Source organism: Brachyistius frenatus, unplaced genomic scaffold (genome assembly GCF_029030835.1).
Source record: "Brachyistius frenatus isolate BFR_SWC_R1_liver_20210118 unplaced genomic scaffold, ASM2903083v1 Contig_18, whole genome shotgun sequence".
Lineage (NCBI taxonomy): Eukaryota > Metazoa > Chordata > Actinopteri > Embiotocidae > Brachyistius > Brachyistius frenatus.
Window position 1 is genome coordinate 2900506 of NW_027210617.1, and position 16107 is coordinate 2916612.

At 42.3% G+C, this 16107-nt stretch overlaps 1 protein-coding gene across 1 annotated transcript in view; it reads left to right on the top strand.

Annotated features, from left to right (window-relative positions):
* The first annotated feature begins 1874 nt into the window (after nucleotides 1–1874).
* Nucleotides 1875–16107, top strand: part of yjefn3 (YjeF N-terminal domain containing 3) — a 42550-nt gene continuing 28317 nt past the window's right edge. Inside the window, exons 1-2 of the mRNA XM_069694917.1 lie at nucleotides 1875–2043; nucleotides 2147–2225. Of these exons, the coding sequence (XP_069551018.1) occupies nucleotides 2158–2225 (68 nt within the window). The 5' untranslated portion in view covers nucleotides 1875–2043; nucleotides 2147–2157. The remainder of the gene's footprint in view (nucleotides 2044–2146; nucleotides 2226–16107) is intronic.

Sequence of the window (16107 nt, forward strand, 5' to 3'; positions counted from 1 at the left end):
TGCCCATTTACTCTGGATGAACTGGAGACACAATCAAAACATCAATGCAACGCAGTCTGATAAAATGACATCAGAAGTAATGTCTATAAAGGTTGTAATATTCAGTGTTGAAAGTCATAATTATTGTAAGGCCTTTGTGATGGCTCCATTATAGGGGCTGCCTTTTTGCATGTGTCTACCCCCTGCAGTAAGCCAGCACATGTAGAAAGCGCAGTGCTTTCCAGCAGTTACATCAACAGCAGTCTGCCAGTCAGCCAAAACACAATTTAAGAAAGGACATGATGGAGAAACTAGTGTGTAGTTCTCATTCACTGTTGCCCTGACGGTTATCTGACTGTCAAATAAAGAAGTACTGAGACAGAATTTCAAAATGTTCCTTCAATACAATTAAATTTTGAGGAATTGAATCAAGGAGCTCACACTAGATCCAAACCACTCTTAGCTGTTATTCTGCACAAATAAAAAAAGATAGTTGTTTTTTTCAAGCCTACCTTAAAGCCATTCTTGCATTCCCTTTATGTACATTGTGACCATAAACCATCAGCTGAATCCTTGAAAGCCTTTTGTGATATATGTGAACGAGAACTGTGGATTTTGTCCCCCACTCTTACACCTAAAGCTCTGTTTTTTTTTTTTTTTTTTAAGGGATTGCTCAACGGCCAGTACGGACAGGAAAAACAACAACGCAGACCAATGCTTTCAATATATGTTTGGAGTCATCTTTTAAAATCATCACACATTAGCCAAACAAAAATGTTTTGTTTTGATACCAAAAATCAAAGGTCCCCTAATTCTCTTGTGCCCTTTTCTCTTCCCGTTCCTTTAACCTGCAAGCGGTGCAATTATAATTCATAACCCCTAGGTGGCAGAGTATGCCAACTTTCCTGGTATCTACAAGTTTGCCATCTGTTCTCCTTCCAGGAATGTAATCTTTCTAATAGGCACATTTTGCGTAATTACGCAGAAAAACAAACGCTTCAAAGCTAAATAATGCTTGCTGTTGTTTATTTGTTTTCACCTTACTGTTTATTAGAAGACCACAGACTTCTCTCTGTTAGCTGAGCTGTGAGCAGTGTTCATAGAATGAGTGCAAACTGGAGGGGCCAGACATATAGGGCTATTGTTTATCATACGACCCACTTACAGTATGAACCTCATTCCTTGGCAGCTGCAAGCGCTCCTTGTGACACATCTATACATATCCTCTGGCGTCTCTCTCTCTCTCTCTCTCTCTCTCTCTCTCTGTGTGTGTGTGTGTGTGTGCTGTCCAGTCCATATATTTACATTTGAATGATTTTAATGAGTGTTGTTTTTTTCATCACGTTTCCTCAGCTGCCCCCAAAACCATATGATGAGCCTTGCATGCATCAAAGTCCCTCCCGGAGCTGTTGTAGCTCTGCTCACCTATCGTTTGTGTGGGAACTGAAAATTGCTGCTCTGTCGCCACTCAGGTTTTTATAGTGTCCATTACCTATCCCAGTTTAGGTAATGGACTTCATTTATCTCCCACCATCACGTGAACGGTGTTAGCGTTTGCGATTCACCGATCACTCAAGTGTGTTTCCTCACTGGTGCTTTGCTCTAGATTCTACATCAAGGGATCCTTTTTTGCTTCGAGGAATATGCATGAAGAGTGTGTGTGTGTGTGTGTGTGTGTGTGTGCGTGTGCGTGCGTGTATTTGGAGGAGGGGACCGAGGGTGTCGCACCCTAGATGACTGAACAGCTCCGATCGTGGCAGCCGCAGCCAATCAGCCGGTGAGCACCGTGCCTCCCGATTCTTAATTGGCTGGAGTTGCCGGCGAGCGCAGCTGATGCTCAGAGCCAGCTGATTCTCACGAGCCGGGGCCACGGTGGGAAAGAGACAAGAGAGGAGAGGCACGAGATACAGAGGCGATTCAGAGAGTGTGTGCGTGCGTGTGAGAGAGCGTGTAGCAGTCAGTAATTACCTTCTCCTGCGTCTGAGCCAATCAAGAGACGTAGAGAGAGAGAGAGAGAGATACAGGAAGCCCATTTAGATTCTCAGTCTATTCCCGGGCAAAGAGGTAGACAGTGTGTTTATTGAATCGGAGTCAGCGAAAGAGGAACAGAAGTGTTGTCTTTGGAGAGGCGCAGCTCATCCTTTCTCTTGTTTTCCGACTCGTACAGGTTGAAAACAAATGGACAAGATGAACCACAGCTCAGCTGAGGCAGAGGCTGAAAACATAGAACCACTGCGTTACCTCAGGTAGGCACCTATTCGATCCTATTTTAATCTGTTGCTCTTTTGCTGCTTTCCCTCTGTTGCGAACTCTTTTTTTTTCCTGTTCTGTGCAGTCACCAATTCACATAAAAATCAAAGCGCAGTGTGAGACAGAGCGATAGGAGAGGGGCATCCAGATCTTCTCGATCCATCCATGTTACTATCTGTTCAGAACAAGCTTTTAAAATATGATTGATCTGTGGGAATTATGACGGAAGTCAGTTATTCAAGTCGCCGACACCAGTGATGATGATGATGATGATGATGATGAATGTGGTGATTGTGATCCCAGAAACACCTCGGTCCACCCCAGGAAACTTCTCTGCTGCTTTGCCTGTCTTGAATTTTCTTCATTGCTCACATCCCCTCCACTGAAGCCTCTAATTGAAGACAAATATCACCTGTGGTTGAATTAGGAGACCCATGTTGAATTAAGGAGGCTACCTATTGCCAAGCAAGACAAGCGTCATATGATTCAGTGTCTTTGTGCATATGATTGTCAATCAATCTGAAGGTTAGTGTTTTGTGGCGGTTCTCCTTGCTGCTCTGAGGCACCACTTTCACTCTCTGATTGACCGGAGCACTGGAATTACAAAATGAATACCTATTATAATGTGAATGCAGTGTTTGTGCTTTTATTCGCAGACATATTGAAATACAAGTGAGCAGTTTTTTTTTTTTTTTTTTTTTTTTAACTCGCACAGACATGCACACACACAAACTGCACATGCATGTATTGATTAATCTATCTGGATCCACTTTGCAGAATGATGATCTATAGTCCTGCTGGGATGCACTCGAAGTAAAAAGCTTTTAGTGATTGTGATCAAACTTGGGCTCGAAACAATTTACAGCCCATTTGGGTTTTTATTTTACTAATTAGAGACACACTAACACACACAGTCACAGATAATGTTGCATATCTTGAAAGTGAATGGTGTTAAATTCTCCGGTGTGTTGGCAGGAATTAGTATGTGAATGCCTGGATACTTTCTCGCCTCGCTGTTTTTGTCTCTTCGGCTGATCTACTGTGAACTGGGTGTGTTGTCAATCGGGAGGAGGCATCACTGAGCTCTTTCTTCCTTCAACGCATGATGATGAGCTAAACAAAACGTGGACAGATGACTTCTTCCACTTCTGTCGATCATTTATGAATGTGTATCACTTTGTGAGCCCTTTACTGATTTTACAACAGGTAAGCGCATACAGTACCTAATGACGTCTTCATTTTGCACCTCCGCTGTGACTCAGGCATACCACTAACTGCCAGGGTCATTGATTTAACTGCCCGAAACTCCTGACACTCATCCATTTCGCTGTCTCCATGTTATTGCCACATAATGAGAGCATAATGTACCTACATATTAAATCTATCCTCGGCGCTTATTTTTAACGCTCCTCGATAACCAATGTAATTGCACTCTGTGCACTGCCTGCATTTGCATTCTTCTCCCTGTGTGTTGACATCCAAGCAGCTAAGGCCGGCAGATTAACTATCACCCAAGAGGCTTTGTCCCAGTCGTCAACCTCTCGGATCTCTGCAGGTCGACTGGGGCTGGTGGGCAGTCAATTAAAGCCCCCACACACTACTGCAGGGGTAACTGAGTGATGCAGCTGCTGTCATCGTGTATATACTGTATATATATGTGCTTGTGTACACGCATGTAAACATACTTTGTGTGTGGACTTGTGTGCCTCTCATTTATTCCCGTTTTGAATTAAGATGTGTCTCATAAATAGATATTGTTTCCAATCAAGTTAATAGCTGACAAACGGCTGTTATAGTGATCCGTGAAAGCAAACGCTAAGTGACGATTTTGTGTGCAAATAATAGATCCACTGAGATAACTGCTGTCTGGAACTTCAAGATTTATGATTTGTAAGCTCTCGAGAAAACCTCGAGATGAAGCTGTTTAATATTTTGATTTGATTGTTTATGTAATGTAGTTACCAGAGGCAGAGCAGAAACCCATTAACTTAATGCACCAAATTCTTTATTATGTGACGATCCTGCTGTTTTAATGTGATAATGGTTGTGACTGCCGATTTCACTCCAAGGATGGCTCATCTCACATACTTCGTTTTTTTACAGAATAACAAAAGACTAACACGCACGCACACAAAATGCAACATAAGATGTGCATCACTAATTCTTGAAAAGTACATTTCATTGACTCCAGGGATAATCAGAAATGTCATCACGATCTTGCATGTAAGAGTAACCTCTACATAAGAGTGCGGGTATTTTTCCGGTGTTTCAGTTGTTGTCATGCCTAAAGCAGGAGTAAACATGTGAGAACACTCACAGTGGTTCTGAGCTGTTGATGACTTGGCTTTGGATCTGGCGCAGTCGCTTGTTGCTGCCTGTGCAGCTTCAGATAGTTCAGATGAGTAACATGCGGAGGGCAAATGTTTGGCTCGTGTTCGATTTATTCAGGCAAAAAAAATGTCCTTCGAGCAGAGAGAGCTGAAAATGCCTCAATGTTTTCCAAGGCAGGGGAAATTTATTTTAGGGGTGACTCAACAAATAGTAACATCGTCCTACGTATATCGAGATTTGTTTAATTCATTTCTATGTTGCTCTGTTGAATGTATTTGGACAGTTTTCTCTTTTTTCTGATTTTTGTTTTTTCTCCTCTCTCCTCTCTGACAGTGATTGCTGTTTTGTATCTTTACCACCACATCTGAAGCCTGCAGCCTGTCACACATAGAAATATTTGACTGGTCTAAGATGTTTTTTGTCTGTCTTTCCATTTGTTGCATGGTCCGCCTACCTGTCTATCTGAGCCGCTGTCAGGTGTTATCTGCTTTGCCTTCATGTCCCTCCTACCTTGGCAACGATGAATATTGGGCTTATTGTTATTCCTTCAGCTTTCTTCTCTCCCTTCAACTCCCCGGCAACAATTCCCACGTTGGCAGCTCCATTTGCTCGTGCGACAGCTCGGGCATTTATTTTCATGCAAAATGTAATGATTGGGGCACAGAGGTGGAGATGCAGAGACGGAGAATGGAGGACCGAGACGATGGCACCAGTGCCGTGTTTGGCCTTTGCTTTCCTCCTTCATTTGAGTCAGATTAGCTGTAAGGGTTTTCCATTCACACTGTGTGAAAGGGAAACAAGTGGGGGGTGTGGAAGAGTGTGACTCCAGAGAGTTGAATTAGGATGAGCACTGATGCCTGGTTTCAATAGAGTTATAGAATTCACTGCAAGTCTGTTATTTATTTATTTATTTATTTTTTAATCTTTGCTTCATTGTATAGCTGTAAGATGTGAGCTAACGGAGTTGAAGAAATAACCAGACGGCTCTAAGTGCATCTACAGAAAATGATTTAAGGTTGAAGGGTAACTTGGAGGTTGGTGACCCCTGTGAATGAATGTGTCGGAAAATTAAGCGGACACAAGAGTTTTGATAATATGTCTATAGCTGCACTACAGTAACATTTAGAGTTGTTTTTGTTGCAGAGTTTTACTATAGCCACCCCAAAAGACACAACTTAGTCATAACACCGTAAAAGAGAGAGTGGCCAAACCATTAGTCAAGTTTAATAATAGCAAATATGGATCCCGACACCAGTTCTGAACCTGGAGGTCAAAACGTTATATTTGTTGTGCGAATGATGCGCCACAGTCTTCAGATTCTGAGTCTGCTAAGTGACAAAGAGGCCAAGAACAAACAAGGATGAGGAGAAACAACAGCCAACTGTGAGACATGTTTTGTTGTGTGAGGAGAAACAGTTGAGAACTGGGCAGGTGTTGTAGTTAGAGATACATTCTCTATCCAGTATTGCCCGTTAGATAATGCACTATTGTTGCAGGACAATAATGCAGAATGATCAGCTGATATCACTCCCATTTTGCATTGTTTAGCATAAATCAACACTACTTTTTATGGTACCACTTACGGTACACAGTTTGTGCTCACATCGGGTTTAAACTCTGAAGGATCCGTGACCATTACTCCCACCAGCGCGGTTACCAAAAAGTGCTGCTGATGCGTATTGATGGAACTGCACCCCGCTATCAGTCTCTCCCTGTCCTGGCTTTGACATCCCATCTGGCACTCCAAGGTTTCTCTGGGATAATAAGCCTCCTGTCTAAAATGAGCCCTATGACTGTATTTTTTTTGTTACAGATGCTGCAGTGGAGTCCTGTCTCTTCACCTGCACCAAACATACCCCCGCACGAAAGTTAGCTCCGTTGGTAGGAAAAGTATGGACCCGACATCCTGATAGGCAACTTGCACGAATACACAATGCTGAAAAATCAGGAATGCAGAGTAAAACGATCAAAAAAGGCCAATTCGGCGAATTGATTGATTGATTTTTACACTCCAACAGAGCTTTTATCAAACAGTTTGCCTGTTCTTTGAAGAAATGCTGCCAACGTTCAGGTGTATCTGTGTTGTTTTAGTGTTTGTTGACTAGCAGCTGCCATCCTGAGTTGGGAGAATACAAACATTCACTTTGCACAAAGTTGTAAACATGGTACTCTTTTCCATCATTAGTCACAACATTACTTTGCACTAAATGCTAAAACAAGGTCACTAACAATAGTAGTCTGTTGCCGTTTAGAAAGTACGATGTTTTCCATGTTCCCCATTAAAGTTTAGCATGTTGGCTAAACAATTGCTACTCATCGTTAAACACAAATTACAGCTGAAGCTGATGGGAAGTTAAGTAGTCCTGCAGATATTCATTAAACACAACTTTCATACGCATTTAAAACGTTGAGAACTTTTTCTCTAAAAAGTAAGACAGACATTACACAACTTATTTGACAGAAGAGCAAATTTATGATGGGACGTGGAGCCATTTCCAGTGAAAAGAAATATAAGAACATGAAAGCAAATGCAGGGACATGTTAAGTATAGTTTCATGTTGATGAATACACCCCTTCTCCAGTGAAGTTGAGCTTTGTTTCAGCCGAGGTTTGATTGCTCTTGTCTTCATTTGCTTGCCCACTCCAAAGCACAACGCACCGCCGACTCGGGTTTAAATTAGTCTCCAGGCAGCCGCCTTTGTTAATGAAGAGCACAAGAGAGCCATTTGAGGAAGGCTGAGCCACAACGCTGTCCTCCTCATTATGAACACATTGTGAATCATTTCAGGTGTCCCAGTGATTATTAGGGGACACGGGGGAGAAAGCAGTATTCTCTCCAAGGAGCCCCAATTTATTTTATAAAACGCAGAGACCTATTAAAAAAAAAAAAAGATTCTCAGGAAATCTTGCTTAAGCAGTCATTTTGAGGAGAGATGACAGCCGAGTGAAAAGGTCAAACACGTACTTCATATTGAAATGATAGGTGAGTTTGGTTTACTTATCTTCGCTCAGGCTTTGCTTCTGACAAGCCAAATGCAATAAATTGTCCATGCAGTAGCACATGGAACTCATAACTCGTAACTCCTTCACTGCAGAAGTAATAGCAAATCATTTGTGCTTTAAATTGGTAAGATATAACGGGGTCAAAATGAGTTAATTATTTAAGCACTTTGATGTCACCCGTGCGACCTCGATACTGTGACTGCGTGGTGTATGCTAAAGTATGCTGGGTGCATTGGTGTGCGTGTTCTTGTAATGGGGAACGAAGTGCTTGCAGGGACACAGCGGGATACTTTGATGTGGAAGCTGAACTCGAATCACCTTCTTACTTCCAACCATTTTTATGTTGGCTGATAGAGGCTGTGTGTGAGTGTCGGCACTGGAGAAAATTTTAATGGCTAGTCTCATACTCTTGACTAAATAAGAGGCAGCTCGATGATTCTTGTCCTTGAAAAAGGACCTGTTTTCCTACCACTTGTGCTCTCTCTGCTGTCCTCATCTGTCACTGAAATACTGGACTCCCGCGCACATATGACAAAAAAAAAAGCGGTTGCTAAAGAGGAGGGATGCTGTGTGGCATCAGTCCTTCGAGGTGTCTTGTAACGGAAACAGACTTCATGTATTATTCTTCTCTCGTGATCCCGATTTAAGTACTGTAGTTGAGGATAAAGGTGTACATTGAGGGTGCTTGTGGGAGTCTTTTTGTGTGTGTTGCTGTCTTCATGTGTGTAAGATTCATTTGGATCTACAGCCTCTTTGGTGGCATCTGTGGGGACTTTTCATGACGATGCTCCTCACTGCTAAACTCTCCGCAAATACTCAAACCTACATACAGACTTCTGAAAGAAAAGGCAAACGATGTCCTCCCGGAAGGCAGGAAGATATCTTTTTCAATATCTGTAAAATCTATATGTGGTCTAAGGCTACAATTTGAGCACATGCTTCATGCTTGTTTTAGTGTGTTTGACTTTGACAGATATCGAATGTACTGCTGACTCCAACATGTGCTCTGTTAATGCTACTAAGCAAAATCTGCATCTTTAATATTTCATATTCCACAAACCAAAATGAAGCATGCAAATCTTCAGTTTTAAAATTGATGTCCTTGCTCTGCACAGTAGGAATTTGGCTTTGCCGTTACTTTCATCTCGGGATTTGTCACAGTGTGTGACTGGTCTTTTGTACTTCATGTGGGAGATCATTTCATTTCTACTTCCAGACTGCTGTGCCTTTTATAAAAGTACTCAAAACTTCCATTAATGACAGGCTTCTTCGTTTGACTCGGTGAAAGAGAGTGCCAGGCTATTATTAGACACAGACCATTATTTCATTTGACAGATCCCCACTATGCCGCAATTACCTGCTGTTAATTAAACTATTCTGTTGCTTAAATGAGATACTTTCTCATGATATTTGAGTAATTTTAATGATATTACAGGTGGCGCATATTTTCAGGCCTCCGCCGGCTTGTGGTACTTCTTTTTTCTCTTAAGTTTTCGATCGGCCTGTTCAGCTGTGCGCTTTGGTTCCATGTTTTGTTATCAATCTGCCTGATCATGTTTCCTGGCCCTTGATGTTGTTTGTTCCCAAGATCTCAGCAATTAGTGAAGGAAATGTTATGATGAATGATGGAGATTGTAGCCATATAAAAATAAAATCCAGGTTAAAAGAACAACATTTTTCCTTGAAGGAGCCTTTTGGATTCTGGAGTTTCTATAAAAATATTATTAGTACTTATCTCTTTTTTTTCATAATCCAGAAGATTCATTATCAATTTTGAACTGTATGCAAATATATCCGTATACCTTATAATGTGACGGCTTTAGTTGACTACCCAGGAAGATGCCTGATAAACTTCAGAGTCTGTGAGCTTTTTTTTAATGTGTGAGATGAGCGTATGTGTGTGTGTTTATATGCTTTGGTGATATTTCTACAGCCTGTAATGTGTGCAGACAGGATGCGTTGTCATTGTGTGAGGGCTGGCTGAATATTTTGTTTACCAAGCTACATTTAGAAACCTGACAGGCATTAGAGAGAGAGAGAGAGAGAAAAAGAAATATGGATTATGAGAGTGTTTATCGCTTTGTGCATGTATGTCGGTGAAAGTGGTGGAAGGTAGAGGAGGTTGTTAAAAAAAAAAAAAAAAAAAGGTATTGTACATGCTGCCACTGTCGCCTCGCTCTTGTTTCAATAAGTGTCGGGTTTCAACAAGAACACTTGAGCTGGCTCCTCTGTTTCTCCCACCTCTCCAAGCATTCAGACCCCATCACGTCCTATCATAGCTACAGACTCATTTCCGAGGCAATAATCAGCTGTGTGCGTGATTGAAAAACAAATGGATGTCAGTAAAGCTTTGTTACAAAGAAAAAAAACCATCTAGCTAATTTATTGTGCAGAGAATCATCTTTGTTGTCATGCTGCTGTCCAGCTAGAGCTCTGGTTTTGTCATGCATTATTGATTTCAGATGCGCAATGGTATGAAGGATTGATTATTATAGTTGTCTCTGCGCTTTGTTCTCAAACCCTGACTGACTTGTGTGCACGTGCCCGAGCCTTTACAGTTTAGTGGCTTCAGCATACGAGAACAATCTGTCAAATCTGTCCAAACATCGTCAAATCTACAGCGTAACGACAGAATTTCTGCAGCGTTGTATGTCAGTGGAACACGACGCATGAAGCCAGCTTCCTCAGTGACAACTTCTTTCCATGAGTCAATGTAAATAGATGATGAGCAAGCTTTATATGAAGAGTTATAGAGATTTTTTTTTTTTTTTTTTTTTAACCCCGATCAGTATTTTTATTTTGTGCAGATTTCACATTATTACATATGTCAGGCTGGAATATGAATACGAGAAAATGAAATGTCAGATAATGAAGACAAAACAATGCCACTGCAGCCAGACAGAAAAAAGCATCTGTAATAATATCCCAGTCACAGTTTTTGATATTGAAGTCATAAAACAACACTGTCAAATCCACAGTCTGTGTGGTCTATTAGATAACATTGCAGTATCTTGCACATCCAGTAGTAGTCAGCTGACAGTATACGTTAGCTTGATAACAATAGCACTAGCCAGGTACTTTCAAGGGTCAGATTCAGGCTGTATGGCAAATAAATGTTTTGACTTGGTGAAGCTTCATTTTGTAAACCCAATGTATTTTGCTTGTTGCCTCAAATTCTGGCTCCACTCTAGTCATGGGTTAAAGCAATACTAACTCACTTTATCTCCACAAAGAACCTGGCTAAATATTTTCAAATTTGACTCGGGCACAGGCTGTGACAGTTTGTCTGTGTTCAAAACATGGTCGCAATCCTCCCGTTCTGGCCGAGGAGCCTCGCTCTACTCGGGAATGGATGTGGAAGCTCCACCGGCCACAACCTCCTGGGCTCGAATGGAGGCTCTTACTCAGAAGACTCACTGAAATGAAAGCTGGTTGTTAGCTGTTGGTGTTTTGTGGACAAAATGAAATGAAATGGTAGCCAAACACAGCAAAGACACTGTGGTAATGTTAGCCAATCAAACAAGTTCATGAAAATGCAGCATCTACCCAGATCTGGGCCGAGCGCTAACTCGACTATCCCTGTCGGTCGGATCCTTGTCTTGCAGGTAACGGCAGTCACTGTCTCAACTTTTCTCAGTGTAATTTCAGCAGCAACTTGATATGATTACAAAAAAAAACAAGAAACATCCGCTTTGAAGGTCTGAGGGCTCTTAAAATTCAGTTCTTTAAAACCTGTAAATTACACATCGTACGAGGCAATTTTCTCAAATGGTAGATACTGTATCTCCTTCAACTCTCCTCTTCTAATTTCTCCCCCTGCTGTTTTTCTTCTGAACCATGTGGAAGACTCGCTGACAGAGGTCAGCGCGCTTCTGAGGAATGTGACGAGGAAGAGGAGCGTTCTCATGGAGACGGAATGGGAGTGATGCCCAGTAACAACTTGCTTTATGTCGTCTCCGCTGGAAAATCAATGTGAGGAGACGGAGAAAAAGATGCAGAGAGGAGGATGGAAGAAGAAAGGGGGAGGAGATGAGAGGAAGGAAGTAATTTAGTTGTAGAGGAAAGAGAAAACAGTGGGCGAGGACCATTGAACTAATAATACGATCTATAGTGAGGGGGCGGAGGGGCGGGCGGGTTGCCATAGAAACCGGACCCAGCTACACCCCAGTGAGAAGACGTTGCCTGGCTGACTGCAATGTACACAGGTGATCTGTTTGTTATAGACCTTTGCAGGGATGCAATACTCAAGTTAAATTTGTCAATTTGTGGAACAGCTGTTCATAACATTATCCTATATTTTTGCATGTCCTCTTGATCAATTATAGTCTTTCGTTTCAGTAGGTCCAAGAGAGCGCGATTGAAAATGAAATAAAATTGGGAGAGAGAAATCAGGAAGTCGTCACATTACATAAAATTCTCAGTTGCTGATGTGCTCTTCTCTCCATAAATGCATTAGTGTCCTTGGGAGCTTAAGAAAGGAACATTTTGTGTTCGTATTTGTCCTCAGGTATTTTGTCTGTGGCTGTATATGTCCTCGTGTTTGTGAGCATTCAAGAGTGCCCAGCACCGCTTGCAGCCAGGAAGGCTTTCCCAATTTTATGTAATTGGGTTCACTGTCTCGCTCTGCCGAGTCCTGATTGTGGCTCTGTTTTGTTTCCCATCGGAGGAGCGCTGCCACTGAATTCTGATTATGTAAATGTCTTTTTGTTTTATATGGCTCTTTGTTGTTGTTTACCACATCCTCCCCTTTCACTGATGGATTATACAAATCAAAATTAAAGTTGGCTTTTCAAAGTCAAGATAATAAACCAGCAGAACACAATAATGGACTAATTTAATTAGCCTCATGATAGCTTTGCATGTGTGTTGATTACACGGGGCGCATGACAAATCCACAGAAAACAGTAAACCATCACAAACACATACTGCCAGTTTATGTTTAAATTCTATTTATCAGTCAGAGCAGCATTCATACACAAAGAAGCACACCAGATAATTGTATTTGTGAGATGGTAAATAGCATTTAAATCTTCTTTATTATTAGTATGCAGTTTGGATTTATTTCTTTGTCTCTCAGCACCTCTAAATGTAGGCTGAGATCAGTTATAATGAGGCGATCAGTCGAGGTGCGGAGGAATTCTTTTCTCCCGTATGCTTTGATGGACAGTTGCTAAGGGCAGACTCCCTGGTGACCAATGAGCCAGCGGGTTAATGGTGATGCTGAGAGAAGCATGCAGTAACAAAGACCAGAGCCAGACAGAGAAATCAACACACAATCAACTAAATGTTTTTCGCAGCAGGGGCAGATCAAAACCCTGGAGAGACGGAGAAGAAAAGAAGGAAACACAGGCAATGAAAGCTGGACAGGAGCTGTGGGTCTTTTTTATTTTATCATTTCTTCTGCATATTGGGTTTCATGAGCTCTTATTCATCCGTGTCTAAATTGTCTTGCTCTCAGCTTGCATTATAACTGCTGATGATAATTGCTGTAATGATAACGAGTCAGACAGAAAGGGAGAGACACAGGTTTCTATGGCTTTTTGGATTTCTGTCAGCTCACTTTAATTATTAAATATAAAGCCTGAGGTTCTGCCTAGTTATTAGATAGGGTGGGTGGCTCTAAACTTGTCAACAGTGGACATCATTTCTCAAGAGGATTTCTTCACCAGCATACCATTATTGCTGGACTTTACGAAAGGAGGAGGAAAATGTGAGGACCCGACTGAAAAAGAAAAACAAAGGTTATCCATTGTATCCGTAGTTGTATGAGCAGGAAGTGCAGGGAGAGCTCTTGTACTTCACAGCATTCAAGACACGCTCGGTACTGGCTGTATGCGGCTTTGATTCCCTAATCTGGTATCCGCTAAAGGCCTGAATATACTACTTGGAGGACTCGTACTCAGACAGCTGTAGACACCACAGACGTCCAGTAGTTCCGTTTATCCTGCTTCCTGGAGTCTGCTTAGATGACATGCGTCTAGCGATAGACATATTCCCATGTTCTGCACATTCGATTGCTTTCATATTGTTTCGAAGAGAAGTCGGCTGCCATGGTCCTCTCCACACAGCCTATCTTCAAATTCAGCGCTGTATTTGGTTTTCCAAGGCATGCGGAGTTGGTACCTGCGTATTGTCATGGCGACCCAGACTTGTCACAGCAAATTGGAGGTATGTGAATGTCCGCACATAGCCTACACACACACACACGCACACACGCACACTTTCTGATGACAACATTTATGTGGACCTTCGTGTACTCATGGAAAGTGGAATACCATCTTAAGAAAGCAAATCAGTTACAAACACGGGTAGAAGTTTGGGAGGTCCCGCCTGTCCTCGTAGAACCCATCTTAAAAACTCTGCTTTACACATTGAAGTGGGAGGGTGGATGTGTCTCCAACAAATTTTGTGTCTCTCCAACACTCACACTTTTTCAAGCCACGGCTGGCTAGATGTGTGGGGGCGAGACTAGAGATGGAGTTTCTAGTTCTCTCTTCAGCTCTTTTATTTATTCTTTACACTATTTCTGTCACTTTTTCTGTGAATAACTGAGTGCAACACTGTGAATGTCGTCCGGCAGAGACGGTCTGAAAGTGTGCAACTGTCGCCCTCCTCTCAATTGACTGATTTTTACTCCATTCACGACCACTCTTAACACTTCGTTCAAACTAGTTATGATTGACCCTTACCTTTTAGACATGGTGCCGCCACAACTACATGACTCTGTTGTTGTTACTTCCTTAAGCCTCCGTCTAATCCCCCCGCTGCTGTTCACGCGTAACACTCACACACATACATGAACGCACACTAACAAATTAATGCAGGGATTCCCACCCACTGCTGCACTGATTTGCAAGCCTGCAGATGTACTCTTTGTCATGAATGAATTCAATCTGTGCACCTGAATCTGTATCTGGTGCATTGAGATGAGACGCATATTGGCGGAAGTTTTACTTCTTTAGTTCTTTTCCATTTTTTTGACCATTAAATATTGAAAACTGAATTTGTTTTCTTGCTTGTGTTTGTTTTGTCAAGGGGTTTGGTACAAATTTATCAGAAACGGCAACGCTAATCCATCTGGGTTCATCAGCTGCTTCAAATGTGTGACGCTTTGATGTTGACTCATATTTGTGTTTCATTTCAACTGGCCTGCTTAGAGCAGTAAACACCAGATACTGGGTCTGTTATCTGTCGCCACACTCTGTCCTTATTGTTGTTCAGCGAGTGGATGATGGCAGAAATATCTTTGTGCTTTGATGAGGATTTATCTGTTAAGAGACATTTCTTTAAGTTGTGTATAATATACTTTATATGTAACTTGTGTCTACATTTAAATATCCACCTGCACCTCAGCTCGGCAGCAGCTTCTGCTAACAGCTGGATGGATTTAACTTTCTGAAACATTGAGAGAAATGTTAAGATAAATGGATGTGAGTGGGGCTAAACGGACAGAAAGAGTAGTTTTTTATATCATGGCATCAATTAAATAAAATTCCTCTGTCAATTTAGTTTCCCTCCGCAGCACACTCAAGGTCAAGGTAATGAGATTAGTCAGCCTCGAGGAGATTAAATAACGATAATTTAATTTGTTATGTGTGTGAATATTAAAAATGTTGCCGTTTGGGTTGTTGACTTTCGACTGTGCATAATTGTCTTGACCAGTAGTGACCACTGCCAGGGAGATAAGGGTTTAGTTTGTCGGGCTCATCTACATTAATGCAACCTGTAGCCTTTAAGGTATAGAATAACGACTTTGCCTGTTAAACCAGTTGTAGCAGCATGTAAATAAAGATTTTATGGACAATGTACTGAACTCTTTAGGCTGTAGGGGCATGAATGAAAACCTCCTGAATAAAAGTAATAGCAATGACCGTGTAATAGATATCAGACAGCTATGATGGTACCAATCGGAGGAATAGAACAAAGCTGATGAAATTGTTTGCGTAGGCGGCAGTGACAGAAGCGGTCTTCGCGTGACGCCTCCTCCTCCGCTTCACACCATGGCAGCACGCAGCTCGCACATCTGTACCTCCGTCTTTTCCCGCTGCTACTGCTCTTTCACCTCCTAATCACCTTTGAAGGAGGTGAGGAAGATTGACTGTACACGTGTTTATGCCACACAACATGTATGTCCCAGGATCGACGCAATCACACACACGCACGCACGCGCGCGCGTCTCGTATACGACACCCTGCCGGGCTCCCCGGGGTGCACAGCTTGTGTGACATTCTGTCCTTAATGTATGGGAAATGCCACATGTGCATGCATTACACGGCTAAGCCTGTCGGCGCAAAAGCCGCCGGTAGCCTGAGGTTACAGCTGCACAGGCGGACCTTTTTAACAGGCAAACTCGGCTGACAGTGAAGGAGCAGTGCCGAAGGCGAGTCCGCAGCCCGGCGAACGTTTGAGCAGCAGCTGGAGTCAAATATCCATTTCTGAAGTTGTGAGGCTGTTACATGCATTACAAGAGGGTGCGTCAACAACCCAACAACACGCCACGGGGGCTGGGTCATCGCTCGTGTAAAACGGCGCTGGACTGACAGA